The sequence below is a fragment of the Balaenoptera acutorostrata genome, chromosome 2 (assembly GCF_949987535.1).
Source record: "Balaenoptera acutorostrata chromosome 2, mBalAcu1.1, whole genome shotgun sequence".
NCBI classification, from domain to species: domain Eukaryota; kingdom Metazoa; phylum Chordata; class Mammalia; order Artiodactyla; family Balaenopteridae; genus Balaenoptera; species Balaenoptera acutorostrata.
This window is the reverse complement of record NC_080065.1, coordinates 184,753,747-184,772,313: the sequence shown is the minus strand read 5'-3', so window position 1 is coordinate 184,772,313 and position 18,567 is coordinate 184,753,747. Positions and strand designations below refer to the sequence as shown.

Genomic DNA, 18,567 nt, shown 5'->3' with positions numbered 1-18,567 from the left:
GTTCTAGTTCTGTGAAAAATGCCATTGGTAGCTTGATAGGGATGGCATTGAATCTGTAGATTGCTTTAGATAGTATAGTCATTTTCACAGTGTTGATTCTTGCAATCCAAGAACATGGTATATGTCTCCATCTGTTTGTATCATCTTTAATTTCTTTCATCAGTGTCTTATAGTTTTCTGCATACAGGTCTTCTGTCTCCTTAGGTAGGTTTATTCCTAGGTATTTTATTCTTTTTGTTGCAGTGGTAAATGGGAGTGTTTCCTTAATTTCTCTTTCAGATTTTTCATCATTAGTGTATAGGAATGCAAGAGATTTCTGTGCATTAGTTTTGTATCCTGCTACTCTACCAAATTCATTGATTAGCTCTAGTAGTTTTCTGGTAGCATCTTTACGATTCTCTAGGTATAGTATCATGTCATCTGCAAACAGTGACAGTTTTACTTCTTCTTTACCGATTTGGATTCCTTTTATTTCTTTTTCTTCTCTGATTGCTGTGGCTAAAACTTCCAAAATTATGTTGAATAATAGTGGTGAGAGTGGGCAACCTTGTCTTGTTCCTGATCTTAGTGGAAATGGTTTCAGTTTTTCACCATTGAGAATGATGTTGGCTGTGGGTTTGTCATATATGGCCTTTATTATGTTGAGGTAGTTTCCCTCTGTGCCTACTTCCTGGAGAGTTTTTATCATAAATGGGTGTTGAATTTTGTCAAAAGCTTTTTCTGCATCTGTTGAGATTATCATATGGTGTCTGATCCTTTTAATGTGCTGTTGGATTCTGTTTGCTAGTGTTTTGTTGAGGATTTTTGCATCTGTGTTCATCAGAGATACTGGCCTGTAGTTTTTTTGTGTGACATCTTTGTCTGGTTTTGGTATCAGGGTGACTGTGGCCTCATAGAATGAGTTTGGGAGTGTTCTTCCCTCTGCTATATTTTGGAAGAGTTTGAGAAGAATAGGTATTAGCTCTTCTCTAAATGTTTGATAGAATTCGCCTGTGGAGCCATCTGGTCCTGGGCTTTTGTTTGTTGGAAGATTTTTAATCACAGTTTCAATTTCAGCGCTTGTGATTGGTCTGTTTGTATTTTCTGTTTCCTCCTGGTTCAGTCTTGGAAGGTTGTGCTTTTCTAAGAATTTGTCCATTTCTTCCAGGTTGTCCATTTTATTGGCATATAGTTGCTTGTAGTAATCTCTCATGATCCTTTGTATTTCTGCAGTGTCAGTTGTTACTTCTCTTTCATTTCTAATTCTGTTGATTTGAGTCTTCTCCCCCTTTTTTTTTTTGATGAGTGTGGCTAATGGGTTATCAATTTTGTTTATCTTCTCAGAGCCAGCTTTTAGTTTTATTGATCTTTGGTATTGTTTCATTCATTTCTTTTTCATTGATTTCTGATCTGATCTTTATGATTTCTTTCCTTCTGCTAACTTTGGGTTTTGTTTGTTCTTCTTTCTCTAATTGCTTTAGGTGTAAGGTTAGGTTGTTTATTTGAGATTTTTCTTGTTTCTTGAGGTAGGATTGTATTGGTATAAACTTCCCTCTTAGAACTGTTTTTGCTGCATCCCATAGGTTTTGGGTCATTATGTTTTCATTGTCAGTTGTTTTGAGGTATTTCTTGATTTCCTCTTTGATTTCCTCAGTGATCTCTTGGTTATTTAGCAGTGTATTGTTTAGCCTCCATGTGTTTGTGTTTTTTACAGTTCTTTTCCTGTAATTGATATCTAGTCTCATAACGTTGTGGTTGGAAAAGATACTTGATACGATTTCAATTTTCTTAAATTTACCAAGGCTTGATTTGTGACCCAAGATATGGTCTATCCTGGAGAATGTTCCATGAGCACTTGAGAAGAAAGTGTATTCTGTTGTTACTGGATGGAATGTCCTATAAATATCAATTAAGTCCATCTTGTTTAATGTGTTATCTAAAGCTTGTGTTTCCTTATTTATTTTCATTTTGGATTATCTGTCCATTGGTGAAAGTGGGGTGTTAAAATCCCCTACTATTATTGTGTTACTGTCGATTTCCCCTTTTATGGCTGTTGGCATTTGCCTTATGTATTGAGGTGCTCCTATGTTGGGTGCATAAATATTTACAATTGTTGTATCTTCTTGGATTAATCCCTTGATCATTATGTAGTGTCCTTGTCTCTTGTAATAGTCTTTATTTTAAAGTGTATTTTGTCTGATATGAGAATTGCTACTCCAGCTTTCTTTTGATTTCCGTTTTCATGGAATATCTTTTTCCATCCCCTCACTTTCAATCTGTATGCGTCCCTAGGTCTGCAGTGGGTCTCCTGTAGGCAGCATATATATGGGTCTTGTTTTTGTATCCATTCAGCCAGTCTGTGTCTTTTGGTTGGAGCATTTAATCCATTTACACTTAAGATAATTTTTTTCCCAGGGTTTTTTTTTTTTTTAATTTTATTTATTTATTTATTTATTTATTTATTTACTTATGGCTGTGTTGGGTCTTCGTTTCTGTGCGAGGGCTTCCTCCAGTTGCGGCAAGCGGGGGCCATTCTTCATCGCGGTGCGCGGGCCTGTCACTGTCGCGGCCTCTCTTGTTGCGGAGCACAGGCTCCAGACGCGCAGGCTCAGTAATTGTGGCTCACGGGCCCAGTTGCTCCGTGGCATGTAGGATCTTCCCGGACCAGGGCTCGAACCCGTGTCCCCTGCATTGGCAGGCAGATTCTCAACCGCTGCGCCACCAGGGAAGCCCAAGATAATTTTTTTAAAATTAATTATTTATTTATTTTTGGCTGCATTGGGTCTTTGTCGCTGCATGCAGGCTTTCTCTAGTTGCGGCGAGCAGAGGCTACTCTTCGTTGCAGTGCGCGGGCTTCTCATTGCGGTGGCTTCTCTTGTGGGGCGTGGGCTTCAGTAGTTGTGACACGCGGGCTCAGTAGTTGTGGCTCGCAGTTTCTAGAGCACAGGCTCAGTAGTCATGGCGCACGGGCTTAGTTGCTCCGCAGCATGTGGGATCTTCCCGGACCAGGGCTCGAACCCCATTGGCAAGCAGATTCTTAACCACTGCGCCACCAGGGAAGCCCTAAGATAATTATTGATATGTATGTTTCTATTACCATTTTCTGAATTGTTTTGGGTTTGTTATTGTGCGTCTTTTCCTCTTCTTGTGTTTCCTGCCTAGAGAAGTTCTTTTAGCGTTTGTTGTAAAGCTGGTTTGGTGGTGCTGAATTCTCTTAACTTTTGCTTATCTGTAAAGGTTTTAATTTCTCCATCAAATCTGAATGAGATCCTTGCTGGGTAGAATAACCTGGGTTGTAGGTTTTTTCCCTTTCATCACTTTAAATATGTCCTGCCATTCCCTTCTGGCTTGCAGAGTTTCAGCTGAAGAATCAGTTGTTAACCTTATGGGCATTCCCTTGTATGTTGTTTGTTGCTTTTCCCTTGCTGCTTTCAATATTTTTTCTTTGTATTTAATTTTTGATACTTTGATTAATATGTGTCTCTCGGCATGTTTCTCTTTGGGTTTATCCTGTATGGTACTCTCTGTGCTTCCTGGACTTGATTGACTATTTCCTTTCCCATGTTAGGGAAGTTTTCGACTATAATCTCTTTAAATATTTTTTCAGACCCTTTCTTTTTCTCTTTTCTTCTGGGACCCCTATAATTCGAATGTTGGTGCGTTTAATGTTGTCCCAGAGGTCTCTGAGACTGTCTTCAATTCCTTTCATTCTTTTTTCTTTATTCTGCTCCCTGGCAGTTATTTCCACCATTTTATCTTCTAGCTCACTTACCTGTTTTTCTGCCTCAGTTATTCTGTTATTGATTCCTTCTAGAGTATTTTTAATTTCAGTAATTGTGTTGTTCATCCCTGCTTGTTTGCTCTTTAGTTCTTCTAGATCCTTGTTAAACGTTTCTCGTGTTTTCTCCATTCTGTTTCCGAGATTTTGGATCATCTTTACTATCATTACTCTGAATTCTTTTTCAGGTAGGTTGCCTGTTTTGTCTTTATTTATTTGGCCTTGTAGGTTTTTACCTTGCTTCTTCGTCTGAAACAAATTTTTTTGTCTTTTCTGTTTTTTCTTTTTTTTTTTTTTTTTGATGGTTGGTGCTGTATTCCTGTCTTACTGATTGTTTGTCCTGAGACGTCCAGCACTGGAGTTTGCAGGCAGTTGGATAGAGCTTGGTGCTGAGATGAGGACCTCCGGGAGGCCTCACTCTGATTGATATTCCCTGGGGTCTGAGGTTCTCTGTTAGTCCAGCGGTTTGGACTTGGAGCTCCCACCACAGGAGCTCTGGCCCGACCTCCCGCCTGGGAACCAAGATCCCGCAAGCTTTGTGGCGCAGTAAGAAAAAAAAAAAAAGAAGAAAGAAAAAAAGGAGCAGTATGATATCAAAGAATAAAAACCAAAATAAAATTAGAGATAAAAAATACATTAGGAAAAATAAAACTATAATTGAAACAACCAGTCGTTGGGGGTTCCTCCCATCCCCTTAGGTGTCCATGGTCCCCCACCGGTGCCTGGTAGGTGCTCTGGTTGTGAGGAGATGCGAATTCCACATCCTCCTAGTATGCCATCTTGACTCCACCCTCCTGAAACATTATTTTAATATTTTACAACCCATTCCTCCCTTTTCCTGCCTGTAGGAACCATGAGCCTGTGCACCTGTCTTATAGCTAAAAACTCGTGTTGAGGCTGGGTCTTCCTGCAGGTCAGCCACTTCCTGTGGGCTCATTTGTCACCCCTGTGGGTGCTCTGAGGTGCAGGGCTGTTACTCTGCCTTCATTCCTGAGGGGTGTTCTTGGATGGAGAGCCCTGGGCCTGGAGTCCTCCCAGCTCCCTCAGCCCCCTGCTCCCCTGTAGCAGCACACCCTTTTCCCCTGGCTCCTCTGAAGATTTTCTCCTTATTTTCAGTTTTCAGCAGTTTGCCTGTGATATGTCTGGGTGTGATTTTCTTTTATATTTCCTGTTTGGGGGGGGCGGTGCTGGGCTTCTTGAAATAGTAAATTTATGTCTTTCACCACATTTGGGGAAGTTTGAGCTGTTTGGTTTTCACATATTTTCTCTGTCCTTCCTCTCCTGGGACCCCAGTTGTACACACGCTACGCCTTTGGTGTACCACAGCCTTGCCTGACTTTCCTCCCTTCAGACTGGGTGGGCCCTGGTGCTCCACTTTCTTCTCAGCTCCAGCTCCCCGTCCAGTCCCCGCAGTGCCTCTTCTACCTCGGAGATTGTTTTTCACTTCTAGGGTTTTCATCTGGTTGTTTGTGTCACCTTCCGTTCTCTGCTGAGATTTTCTCTCTTTCTATTCATTAGGAGCATATTTTCTTTTTGGTCGTGAGAGCATGGTTACAGTTGCTGTGTTGAAGTCTCAGCAAATGAATGCGTTCATGCCATCACCAGGGTCACCTCAGGGCCGGTCTTCATTGGCCGTCTTTTTTTCCTTGGGTATAGGTTATGTTTTCCTGTTTCTTTTTTTATTATTATTTTAATTAATTATTTTTGGCTGTGTTGGGTCTTTGTCGCTGCACGCAGGCTTTTCTCTGGTTGTGGCGAGCGGAGGCTACTCTTCATTGTGGTGTGTGAGCTTTTCATTGTGGTGGTTTCTCTTGTTGCGGAGCACGGGCTCTAGGCGTGCGGGCTTCAGTAGTTGTGGCTCATGGGCTCTAGAGCACAGGCTCAGTAATTGTGGTGCACGAGCTTAGTTGCTCCGCGGCATGTGGGATCTTCCCAGACCAGGGCTCGAACCCGTGTCCCCTGCATTGGTAGGCAGATTCTTAACCACTGCGCCACCAGGGAAGTCCTTCCTGTTTCTAATTTGAATAATTTTGGCTTGTGACCCGGACATTGTGGCTGGTATGTTGTAGACACTGGATTCTGTTGTACTCTCAGTGGAGTGTTGGTTTTTCAGGGAGGGGATGTGTTTTAGGGGCAGTGAGCTTGTCTGTGCTGGAAGTTCGGCTCAGCCTGTCCTGCAGTGGGCAAGAGGCCGCTGGAGTGCTGGGCTGTGTGCAGCATGCAGTGGGTGCAGAGTTCACGTGAGGATGTACCCCACCCCCATTCCCCCCTCACTTCCTAGCAGCTGCGTTTGCCCAGGCTGCTCCCTGCTCTGCATGGCTCTCAGGATCAAAGCCGGGGCAGGACCAGTGGTCTCGCCTGTCCTGCGCTGCCTGGACATTTGTCTCCAAACGGTGCTGGTGGGAGGCATGGTCTGACGGTGGCTGCGCAGACATTGCCGGGAGTGGACGCTGCCTGGCTTCCTGAGAGCTGAGGGGTCACTGGGGCGCCTAGGAAATGGATTTGTGCAGAGAGTGCACTGTGTTGGCCGTTCACCAGCGGACAGACATCTGGGCGTTGAGGGGCCAGCGTGTGTGTGTGCGTGCGTGTGTGCCTGTGTGTGTGTGTGCGCGTGCACCAGTTTGCACCCGGGACCTGCAGACCATCTCCCGCAGCGCTGTGTGCTGGGCCTGTTCTCCCACACTTGGTATCATCTCTCTGTTCTTTCCCTTTTGAATCGTTAACAGCACATCCAGGGTGCATGAAGGGGTTATCATGCACTGGGATGGGAACTGAGGCGCCTGGGGGATTAGTAACTGGAAGCCCGTTGGAAGGATCTGGTGACCCATGTTCCATTGTCCGACTCTTGGTCATGGAATATTCATCACACGCTCGCTGAGAGCGCTCTCAGGGTGGCGCCTTCCCCGGGAGCCTGTGCTGGGCCTACGAGTGGTCTGGGGTGACATGGGAGGAGGGTGCAGCCACTTGGGCAGGGTCGCTGAGCTCGCCAGCCTGGCAGGTTTAGGCGATGCCACTGTTGGTGGGTGACGGGAGCGCGGGGCACCACACTCCTCCCAGCCCTCAGTGACGACCCGCCTCTGGGCAGGGCTGGGCTCTCCTGAGACTGCCAATGGGACTTCTGTGCGGCTCTGGGGGTGGAGCCTTGCGCCCCATGGGACACATTCCTCACTCTGGACCGTGTGTGTCGGTACTGACCTTTTGATCCGTGTTTTAGTACAAGTGCTGGGGTAGCGAGGAAACTGAAGAGGATCGAAAAGGTGTCCACACAGGCGCCTGTATACACACATCCACGGCAGTGTGCGTCACGGGAGCCGGAAAGTGGGAAGGATCCAAGCCCTCGCGTTGCTGGGTGGGTGGACACGCATGGTGGCAGCGCCGCCGAGCGCTGACACGCTGCAGCGTCCGTCACAGGGAGGCCGGTGGGGCGTGCACACAGACCCTGTCAGACAGGGCCTGAGAAGCCTGCGGGAGAGGCTGCCTAGAGAAGGGCCTCAGTGAAGTGGGGAGCCCGAGGGGAGCCCGCAGTGCCCCCGCCAGTGTGGCTGGTCCTGGGAGGAGTCGGGGGTCCCGGGGGCCGGAGGTGTTCACCCTCCCACCCCCGGCAGCTCTCACCTGCGCCCATGCCATCTGGCCCGCCTAGGCCTTAGGTACCTCGACGCTCTTCTTGGGCGGCCAGCCCCAGAGCAAGCGAGAGGCCTGCGAGGGGCCCTCCCAGGGGACCCTTGGGTGCTCCTGCCCTTGGTGGGCAGCGCTGCACGTGGGCAGTGAGCACCCCTGCAGGAGCTGGAAGGCACCAGCGCACTCACCTGGACGGGGGCAGGGAGGGGGGTCTCCGTAAGTGGAGTTATGTGAAGTTATGAGTGGAGTTATGTGAAGCGCTGTGACAGGTGCCTGGGGGGAGGCCCCGGCTCCGTGATACGCGGTGTGGGGAAGGAGGATGGCTGCCCAGGACGGGCCAGTAATGAACCTGGGCTGCGTGGAGGTGGACGGCAGGGGCCCAACAGGCACGGTTCCTGGGGCGGCCGGGCCCTTCCTGCTGTGGGTGCCAGTGGGGCGCCCCACGTGGGTGGCCGTGCTGGGCAGAGCTCCCGGGCTCCCCAGTCACAGCGGCGTGGGACCAAGGTGGACCTGCCGCCCCCGGCCACGCGGGCTGAGGGACGGGCCTTTGGTGGTGGGACGTGGGCTCTCTTCTGGGCTTGCGCTTTCTCTCGTTCACAGCTGGTTAAAGGGCTGAACTGGAGGACTAAGAACGTTTCCGTGTCTTAATGCTCTGTGTTGGAATGGTTATTCTTTTTTTTCTAAGTTTTAAAACTTTTCATTGTAGAAAATGTCAGATATACACACGAGTAGGGGAAGCAGAATTCCCAGAGCTCAGTGTGCCTGCGTCAGGCTAGATCAGCCTGGGCCACTCCTGTTCTCCCGTGGCCCCCTGGCCCTTGGGAGGAGAGCTTTGGGGGATCCCAGGCAGCTTATCGCACTGACAGGGCTTTTCAGGATAACAACCTTGTTATCATTCACATACCATTCAGCTCACCCCTTTAATATGTGTAATTCAGTGGTTTTTAGTATATTCACAGAGTTCTGTTGAATTCCAGAGCATTCCATCACCCTCCCTTTCCCCCTCCCCCGGCCCCTGACAACCAGGACTCCCCTCTGCCTCTCTGGAGTTGCCTGTTCTGGACGTTTCATCTAAATGGAATTGCACACTGTGTGACCTCTTGTGTCTGGCTTCTTTAGGTTTTAGTCAGACACTTGCAACTTTTCAATTTTTTTTCCCTTTTAGGCAAAATATATCTCTCAGTGCATTGATGAAATCAAGCAAGAGCTGAAGCAAGACAACATTGCGGTGAAAGCAAACGCGGTCTGCAAGCTGACCTACGTGAGTGCCGGGCCACTCGCTCTGTCAGGCCGGGTCTGGCTCCACTATCCCCCTGCTGTCCATCCGTCCCACCACCACTGATGGACACCGTCCGCTCTAAGCGCCAGCCTGGGGGCACATGCCGGGCTGACTTGGGGTGGAGGGTGAGGCATGTGTGGTTATCACGTGGCACAGGGCAAGCGGGGGCCCCGTCCAGTGGGTCTTTCCCACATGGAGGGGCGGGAGCGCCCCAGCTATCACGGCTCCCCTGCGGGCTGGGCCCCGAAGCCTGGTGGGTGGAGCCCTGCAGTCCCTGGTTGGGGTGTGAGCCTGGACCAGGCACCCCATGCTGGCCTCCCCTGGTCAGAGAAAGGAGATGAATGGCCTGACCGGTTACCGGTCCTTGTGGGGAATTTTAACCCATGTAACGCTGGTATTTAAACTGCAGGTGTTTATTTATCAGGCATTATTTTAGTGTGTTATAACCTGTCATGTTGGTTTTAAACGTGAAGACTCACCTGTCAGAAAAAGAAAGGAATCTCCCCAGAGTATATGGGGGTGGGGAGCTGGGGCAGGTGCGTGAGAATCGGCCTCTTTCCTCCGCAGCTACAGATGCTAGGATATGACATCAGCTGGGCCGCCTTCAACATCATAGAAGTGATGAGCGCCTCCAAGTTCACATTCAAGGTGAAGGGAACCAGCTCGCTCTGGGGCCTGAGCCCTGTGGGTGGGGTCCTGGGGGAGGAGGGCGTCTGTCCTGTGATGCAGGCCATGCTGGGAGGGGACACAGTGACAGCCAACAGCGACCCATTCCCATCACCACTTCTGTCCAGTTAGGTCTTACCACTATTTGCATCACGTTTTTCTTTCCATTTTAAGTAGTGTCAGTGAAATTCGGGTTTGTAGGGTTGGTTATGTGTTTTATAATACAAATTAAAGTAAATTTGTGACTCTTCAAAAAAAACCAAGCAGACGCTGATCGTCTCCCCCAGAGGCCACCACTTGTCACTTGTCCCGGTGTCTCTTAGCACCCTCTGAGCGTTTTTTCTTGGCGTCTCAGGGATCCTACTCGTGCACAGTTTGAGACATTGCTTCTTACTTGATATCATAACAAATAAGCACGTGTCCTGCTTTAGTAAACGTTCAGCGGTTTTCAATGCCCACAGCCCATGTGGGCGTGTCCCGTGGTTTTCCTGGCTTGGCTCAGTTTTCCTTGGGAACACACACCACGCGGCGTCTGAGGCTGTGTCCTGCCGGTGGGTCCCTGCCGAGGGCGGGTTCCCGTCCTCCTGAAGGACACAGTTGTCCTGCCTGCCGGTTACTCTTGGTGAAGAAACTAAATGCCATATTTGCCAAAATTGGGCCAGTGCTCTGCACGTGTGTTTAAGTATCACACGCACATGCGGGTGCGACTTTAGGTTACACTCAGCCCGAGTTTAGGCGCTCGTGATGACTTACTCCGTCAGGCCATAACAGCAGCTCCCGCTGTCAAGAAGGCAGTGAGGATGCACACGTTAGTGACAGGACGTGCTTGGCAACCCCTGAAAGACACTGTGCTCCAGAGACCATACGCCTGGGACAGGGCGAGGGGTGCCCTCCTCCTGGTTTGTGACGGGCCGGCCAGGGCTGCTTGGCGCGAAGCTCAGGAGGGCTGGGTGCTTCCCCGAGGGCGCCCAGTCCCCTTGTCACCCCTGACGACTCCATTTGTTCCACTCACAGCGAATCGGCTACCTCGCTGCTTCCCAGTGCTTTCACGAAGGGACCGACGTCATCATGCTGACCACCAACCAGATCCGCAAGGTAGGCCCCTCCTGCGGGAGCAGGTTAGCGGGCAGATGGACAGCCTTCTGCGATCCTCGGAAATGGGAAGAGGGATGGCGGGGCACGCGGGACTTTCCTCTCTCGTTTTCCCCCCTTGGCGACAGGGACTGCCCTCTCGGTCACTCCTTTTTTCAGCCCCTTTCCCCTCTTTTGGGGGCGCCTGCTGAGGGCTCGCCCCTCCCAGCGTGGGGGCCTTTGTGCCCACTGGGTCTTGTGAGTTAGACTGGGTGCGTCTCTCGGCCCCGTGTGGTTTCCTATGCTCTGCAGTGAGAGCACTGAGTAGTCAGCTCCTCCTTGGCCTCAAGACTTTGAGTATCTCTTGTCTCCCGCCTCTCTGCAAGCGGTTAGAGGGTGTGTCAGAGGCACCCTTTCCCACCCCAGACCCCGCATCGGACCCTGTGGCCCGGGGCTCTCAGACGGCTGGCGCCAGGGCCGGGGCGGGACTGTTGTGGTCGCCCCGCAGGTGGCTGGTGTCGGGGCTCCAAGCGGGAGCTGCAGGGCGGGCAGGCTGTTGGCAGTCATCTGAGGGCCCCTCCGCAAGCCTGCTGGCTGACGCCCCGGGGCAGCTCCCGAGGTGCCTGCCGCTCTTGTCGGGCTCTTTGTGAATCACGCTGAGTTGGAGGGACTGTGCCATGAGGCCCTGTCTGCTCAGCCTGGGCTGGAGTGATTTTTTTTTCTTTCCCCGCATGGGGGATCTTAGTTCCCCGACCAGGGATCGAACCCGCGCCCCCTGCAGTGGAAGCGTGGAGTCCTAACCACTGGACCACCAGGGAAGTCCCTGGAGTGAACTTTAAAAGCCTGTGTTTTCATATTGTTATCACAGTCTGGAAGGTTAACTCTTTTTTTTTAGTGACTCTTTTTTTTTTTTCATTTTTTTTTTGGGCTGCATTGGGTCTTCGTTGCTGCGCACGGGCTTTCTCTAGTTGTGGCGAGCAGGGGCTACTCTTCGTTGCGGTGCGCGGACGTCTCACTGCAGTGGCTTCTCTTGTTGCAGAGCACGGGCTCTAGGCAGGCGGGCTCAGTAGGTGTGGCTTGCGGGCTCTAGAGCGCAGGCTCAGTAGTTGTGGCGCTTGGGCTTAGTTGCTCCACGGCACGTGGGATCTTCACAGACCAGGGCTCAAACCCGTGTCCCCTGCATTGGCAGGCAGATTCTTTTTTTTTTTTTTTTTTTAATTTATTTATTTTTGCCTGCGTTGGGTCTTCGTTGCTGTGTGCGGGCTTTCTCTAGTTGCGGCGAGCAGGGGCTACTCTTCGTTGCGGTATGTGGGCTCCTCATGGCGGTGGCTTCTCTTGTTGCGGAGCACGGGCTGTAGGCGCGTGGGCTTCAGTAGTTGTGGCACGTGGGCCCAGTAGTTGTGGCTTGCAGGCTCTAGAGTGCAGGCTCAGTTGTGGCACACGGGCTTAGTTGCTCCACGGCATGTGGGATCTTCCCGGACCAGGGCTCGAACTCGTGTCCCCTGCATTGGCAGAAGGATTCTTAACCACTGCACCACCTGGGAAGTCCCTGGAAGGTTAACTCTTAAAGCGTCTCTCAGTGTATCTTTTACCACATGTGTGAAGTTTGGGGAGGTTCCTCTATGTAAACAGAGTCCTCTCTTTGTGCCGAGATGGGGCTTCCGCATCGGTTTTAGCGGGAGCACAGGCGAGGGACGTCAGAGGCTAGGGCGGATGTGCGCTTCCTGTGGCTGCTTTTCCTGCTACCCTGAGGGGTAGAGCTCTGGTGGAAGCTTCTCTCCGCTTTGGGGAGGGGCCCAGAGGAGTCACCCCTGGTTGTAGTAGGGGAGACACCCCAACGGAAGCAGAGGTTCTAGGGTTCCACCCTGGGGGGCCCCTGCTCTGTGCCTTTGGGCGGTCGGAGCCGGCTGGCTGCACCATTTCCTCGACCCTTGGGTTCTCCCATAGGGAAGCCGTGGGTGGCACTGGCTCTGCTCCATTGCACCCCTGGAGTGAGGGGCGGACCCGAGACAGCCCTCCCCTTAGAGCCGTCCCGGCTCTTGCTCGGTGACAGAGCGTGGAGCTGGCTGTTTCTTGTGAGTCCTCGTCCAAGCCCGTCTCCAGACCCAGAGCAGGGCTGGCAGGCGCAGCTGGGACCCAGCGAGGCGCAGTGGGCGCCTGCCTCTAAGCCTCTCTCTCCCTTTCCAGGACCTGAGCAGCCCCAGCCAGTATGACACTGGCGTTGCGCTGACTGGCCTGTCCTGTTTTGTTACCCCAGATCTTGCCAGAGACTTGGCCAACGACATCATGACACTGGTGAGTCTGGGAGTGTGCCCGCCCCCCCTTGGCTTTTGCTCCCTGACGTGCCTGGAAAACTGAGGTTGTAATTTCACGTCGAGGGCACTTGGGTGGGCGGAAACGGCCTGGGTCCCCAGGATGAGCTGGGACACCGAGTCACCGTCTCCCCTTCCATCACCTGGTGGGGCCCAGCATTCACACCTCACCTCCTCTGAAATGGTCCTGCTGGGGAGGGACGGGGTCTGGCTGGGGACGATGGCCTGTCGTGAGCGCATGACCCATCAGCTGTGTTCTGAGGCATGGGTGGTGATGGCAGTGGTCTTGGCAGGCAGTGGTCAGGTGGTTCTCCGGCCAGGAAACTTTTTATTTTCATCTGAGCAAATCTGTTGTCTGGGGCCCAGTCCATCCAAAAGGCAGAAACCCCAGCCAGCCTTGATCTCCAAGGTGGGCAAGAACTTTGTTCTGAAATGTGGACGTGCTCTTAGAAATCACAGTGCTCGACTCCAATAAAAATTAACTAAAAAAATTAAAACAAAACTGGAATTGACTGTAAAAAAAAAAAAAAAAAGGAAAGAAATCACGGCCCTCAGAGGGTCGCCTGCATGCCAGATTCTCCATGGTCGGGAGGCTTTCCCCCTCCAGCCACGATAAAGCAGCGTGGAAGGGTGGCTCGTTCCTCCCGGGAGGATTCTGTCCGTACGTGGCCTGTTCGCTGTGCAGATGGTCAGGTCTTGGCCCGCGGTCTGGAAGGCTTTGGGTACACGCAGCTTCTAGATCCGGGGCCAGCACAGCACGGCCCGGGCTGCATCCAGTCACTGCCTGTTATAAATGGTTTGTCCACACACGGCCCCGCCCCTTTGTCCACACGGTGTCCCTGGGCTTCCCAGCAGCAAGGGCAGAGTCAGACAGAGATTCTGGCCAGCAAAGCCGACAGTATTGATCTTAAGGCCCTCTTCAAGAAGTGTGAGGAACTCTCTAGGTGAAAGCGGTCACGAGCCCACAGTGGGGCGGTATTGAGCTGTCACAATGCATCTCGGGGGCGGGGTGGCTTCCTCAGGGCCAGGCTGCCTGGGGCCCTGACAGGTGAGGAGTGTGCCCACCTGCAGACGAGAGGCCCTCCTGGCCGGAGCACGGTCCCAAGGAAGGACAGGAGCTCCAGGGGTGCAGTGCAGAGGTGCGGAGGGGGCTGAGGCCCGGGCGAGGGGCACTGCTCTGGGGACAGGCCTGGGTGGCCCGAAGAGTCTGAGGCCAGTGTTGACAGGTGGAGGCTCTCTCCAGCGTGACCTTCCACTTGGGGCCACCCTCCCTCCTTCTGTCCCTCATTGCGCCCCAGTGAGTCCAGGAGGCCGGTCTCAGCCTCCAGAGGGCAAGCTGGGGTCATGGACTCAGGGAGGCAGGTTTCGATTCCATCCAAGACACTGTTGTGTAACCCCTGGGCTGGGGGGGGCAGTGGAGTAAACATGCAGGCCGGGCTCAGAGGCCAGAAGCCAGATGAGCTGGAGAGAGGGTTATCCTCCAGGTGATGGAGGCGAGACGCGGGCAGGTGTGGGAGGCGAGGGGAGGCGGGGGGGGGGGGAGCAGGGGGTGCGGGAAGGACCGGGGCAGGGTGGGCGCAGTGGTGTCAGCAGGGAGACTGACAGCCTCTGCCCCTGCAGATGTCGCACACCAAGCCGTACATCCGGAAGAAGGCTGTGCTGATCATGTACAAGGTGTTCCTGAAGTACCCTGAGTCTCTGCGCCCCGCCTTTCCCCGCCTGAAGGAGAAGCTGGAGGACCCCGATCCCGGTTTGTTGGCTGGAGTTAAGAAGGGGCCCGTGCGGGGCCGTGATGCTTCGTCAGCGTCTGTGAGGCTTGGTGGAGGGGTACTAGGTCCCGGGACCCTGCCCTAGCCCTCCCCCATAGGGCACCTTCTTACTTCCTGGCACCACGAGATGCGAGGTTCACTTTCTACTTTCCCGCCAGTCCTGGAATCCGCCGTTTCTCCAGACAGCTCTAGTTTTGTTAGCTGATGTGGGATTTAGAAACCAAGACCACTGGGTGTGCTTATTTCTGCCAGCCGTCATCGCCTCCAGGCCACAGCAGACACCACACTCGCTCCCTGGGGAGGCCTCTCTGTCCGCGTGTTCGCTGTCTCGTGTTTATTCTGCTGCCTTGACTGGCAGTCCCATGCCACAGGGTTCACTCCTGCCTCCGCCCGTCCTTTTCTGTAACTCCTTCTGGGGAGACCCCAGGCCATGCAGGTGTAAGACAGCTTCTCCAAATCTTTGCTTGTCTCGGGAGAATCTGCTGTGCATCGCAGAGGATCACGGGGTGATGAGCGTCGTGGTTAGGGTCAGGAGCCAAGGGGCAGGCGAGGCGGGCTGGGGGCGTGAGTGGGGGCAGCCCCTGGTGGAGGCAGACGGAGCACCTGGATTGACTTTGATCCTGCTGGGGACACGCCCCGAGGGACCGGCCTGCTCCGGAGGACGCCCCCTTGCTGATGGCGTCCCTCGCTTCACAGGGGTCCAGTCAGCGGCAGTCAACGTCATCTGTGAGCTGGCCAGACGTAACCCCAAGAACTACCTTTCCCTCGCCCCGCTCTTCTTCAAGCTCATGACCTCCTCCACCAACAACTGGGTCCTCATTAAGATTATCAAACTGGCAAGTGTTGCCCCTGGGGTTTCCTGGACACGCGCAGCCAGCAGAGCCCCGGGCTGCCATCCCATCCCTGCTTCAGGTGACCGCTGGCCTCTCTTGTCCCCTAGTTTGGTGCTCTGACCCCCTTGGAGCCAAGGTTGGGTAAGAAGCTGATTGAGCCTCTCACCAACCTGATCCACAGGTAGGGCTTGGGGCAGGCGTGGGAGGGGTGCCCCAAGGAGGGGCGGGTGGAGGGGCACCCAGGCCTGAGGGCCTGCCGCCGCCAGGAGCCGCGTCTCTGGGCTCTCCCTTCCTCAGTCTGCAGACAGCACAGTCAAGACAGGATGGAGAGGGAATTCCTTGGCGGTCAAGTGGTTAGGACTCCGAGTTCTCACTGCCGAGGTCCCGGGTTCAATCCCTGATTGGGGAACTAAAGTCCCACAAGCTGTGCAGCACTGCCAGAAGTAGACAGACAGACAGATAGGCAGGCAACGAGGATATATTTTTAAAATAAAAAAAGGTTGGAGAAAGCTGTCCCAGCCAGTCTCTGGTTCACAAGTAGACCTCAGCAGTCTAGTTGAAGAGCCCTAGGTGAGTGTGTCACCGCCCAGTTCTGGAATGTTCTAGGAGCTTCTACGCAACTTCAGGTGCCTGTGGTTGAATTGTGGGGGCCAAGCTTCAGGTGCCAGGAGATTCTGCTCCTGGGGTCCCCTGGGAAGTGGCCAAGGGCTTGGGACGTTGCTGATTTTAAACAAATCACCAGTCACCGGGTTTATAGTAGCTTGTGGTTTTCAGAGCATTGACAAGAAGCCATCGGTCCTATGACTGTTCATGTGGACTGCCTCTGGTGGCCCGTGCTCTCGGGTTTGGGGGATTTGGGCTCAAGAACATCACTGTGAGAATATCAGAGTGGAGTGGACGTGCCTGGTGCCCACCCTGGTCGTCCTGGGCTGTGCTCACTGTGGCCCTGGACACCCCCGAGGGATGACATGGGGCATGACTCCGTGTTCCTCCTGCCTGCGCGTGGCCAGGCCTACTCCCTGTCCCAGTGGAGCCGGCTGGCGGGGTCTGGGCTGGAGGAGAGAGGCCTTTGGGGAACTGGGCTTCTCTTTGTGGGGGTCGCAGAATCAGAAGGTTATTTGTGCGTGGGCTGCAGTGGCGGGAGCATTTCAGGCTGCTTTTGAGGGCTAAAAGGGGTGCTTCTGTCCCTTGGAGGAATCTGATGGCCTCACTGCCCAGGGTGGGGTGTCACCGGCATGGCCTTCAGACCTGAGGCTTCCTGGGCTCCACGTTTCCTCGGAGGTGATGCCCCCAGGGGTCTTGGTGGGGTGAGCGGGAGGCAGGCGGCCCTGTCTTCCCGACTCCTATGCTTCCTTCTCTAGCACGTCTGCCATGTCCCTTCTCTACGAGTGTGTCAACACCGTCATCGCAGGTGAGCACCCGGAGTGACCTGTTCTGGAGCAGGGAGCTGTCGCCGGCGGGGGAGCTGGTCCCCGGGCCTCACCAGAACCTTGTGGTTCCCGGCTGGGAAGCTGCTTGGCCCGGCCCGTCTGCAGCCCCTTTGGAAGTGTCAGCTCGGACACGGTTGCAGCCAGAGCCATGGCCAACCTCGGACTCCAGTGATAAACACTGCACCCTGGCATCTGCCACACCCACCAGCAAGACCGCTTTTCATGAGCATTTTAAAGCAAATCTCAGGCCGCTTCCCCTGTGGCGTCTTTAGCATAGGACCTACAACCAGGAGAGTTCTCGAGAGAGAATCGGCACATGTTCCCCAAAGGGTCTCGTGGAGTTCGTTAGTTGCAGTCGGACCGCCTGGTGACTTGTCCCTGCAGCCCAGTTTCCTGTAGATAGGCAGAGGGCGTTGGTGGCCCAAGGGTTCAGCTTCTCGCTGCCTTCCTGTCCCTGCCCCAAACTGTTGGGATGCTCCTCACAGCCCGTGGGCAGCCTTAAGTTCAGTAAAGCCCAGGAAGCTGGCCCGGGGTCTACGCTCGTGACTGCTCTGTGGGCTGTGAGTGTCGCTGAGGGTCAGCGACACTGAAAGGGAGAGGAAGGGTGAGTGTGGGACTTGGGAGCAGGGCAGGCTGGCCAGAGAGTGGTCCCTGAGTCTGGAAAGGTCCAAGGGGAGGACCAAGGTGTGGCAGGATCACAGATGGCCCTGGTGATGGGCAGAGGGAGTGGGGATGCAGACGGGAGGTGGGCCTGGTCCATCGTGCGTCGTGGGGCCAGCAGGTCTCAGCTGGGGGCTGGCCCATAGACCTGCCCTGGACAAGGAGCCCTGGTGCCCAGGGCCTGTGGTCTGCTCTCTTGGCCGCAGAGACCCAGCCTGGGGTTCTCACTGGGGCCGGTCACGCGGGGCCCTCACCCCGGTCATCTGTTTCAGTGCTCATCTCGCTGTCGTCTGGCATGCCCAACCATAGTGCCAGCATCCAGGTATGTCATGGGACCAGGGGCTCCCCTCCTAGGCCCCAGGGACACCGACTCTGCCATTGGTTTAGAAGACGTGACCAGTGGCATCTCCCCTCTTTACAGCTCTGTGTTCAGAAACTGAGGATACTAATAGAAGACTCCGATCAGAACTGTGAGTTGCTCCCTCTGCAGGCCCTGCGCCCTAGACCTCCGCCAGTGAGGGCTCGTCCCCGCCCGAGGGGAGCGTGGGCCTGGCATGGCTGGCAGATTCCTCCTTGGGCACGGCCCCCTCGTCTGCACGGCAGGTTCCTTCCAGCCAGCATCTCAGGGTGTGGCTTGGCCGTGTCCACTGGAAAGGTCTTTAAGCTCTGGGCCCCGTGCCCACATCCACGGGGAGCTGGAACCCGGTTGCAGGGAGGAGCCGGGGAGGCCGGCAGAAGCGCAGTTGAGACATAAAGGGCGAGCTCAGGCCCGGGAGGAGCAGGCTGGGCGTGGAGGAAAGTCCCCACGGGCATGCTGCAGGCCCCCCCGGCGGTTAATCAGGTGGGGTGGTGCATGGGGCTCCTGATGAGCGAGGGGGAGCCGCTGTCTGTCTTGCCCATGTGCCCACTCGTGCACTTCCTTCAGCTGACGTGTGCTGTCGAGGGTTCCAGCCAGTCACACGCCCCTGCTGCCAGGACCACGGTGGAGAGGGCTTCTGAGGGCCTGCTCACGTGGGCTGCTCATTTTTTGTTTTTCGTTTTTGTTTTTTTTTGTCTGCGCCTTGTGGCTGCTGGGATCCTAGTTCCCCAACCAGACCAGGGATTGATCCTGGGCCCTTACAGTAGAAGTGTGGAATCCCAACCACTGGACAGCCAGGGAATTAATTCCCTGG

The 18,567-nt window shown here is 53.8% G+C and overlaps 1 protein-coding gene across 3 annotated transcripts in view; it reads left to right on the top strand.

The window, feature by feature from the left end:
- Positions 1-18,567, top strand: part of AP3D1 (adaptor related protein complex 3 subunit delta 1) — a 45,108-nt gene that overhangs the window by 11,997 nt on the left and 14,544 nt on the right. For 2 of the 3 annotated variants that reach the window (XM_057540272.1, XM_057540271.1), the window contains exons 2-11: positions 8,541-8,636; positions 9,222-9,302; positions 10,335-10,415; positions 12,579-12,686; positions 14,324-14,453; positions 15,169-15,308; positions 15,413-15,486; positions 16,667-16,716; positions 17,668-17,717; positions 17,817-17,865. In XM_057540272.1, coding sequence (XP_057396255.1) covers positions 8,541-8,636; positions 9,222-9,302; positions 10,335-10,415; positions 12,579-12,686; positions 14,324-14,453; positions 15,169-15,308; positions 15,413-15,486; positions 16,667-16,716; positions 17,668-17,717; positions 17,817-17,865 — 859 coding nt within the window. Of the gene's footprint in view, positions 1-8,540; positions 8,637-9,221; positions 9,303-10,334; positions 10,416-12,578; positions 12,687-14,323; positions 14,454-15,168; positions 15,309-15,412; positions 15,487-16,666; positions 16,717-17,667; positions 17,718-17,816; positions 17,866-18,567 lie in introns of those variants that run through there. The other variant, XM_007176595.3, reaches the window with a different exon arrangement.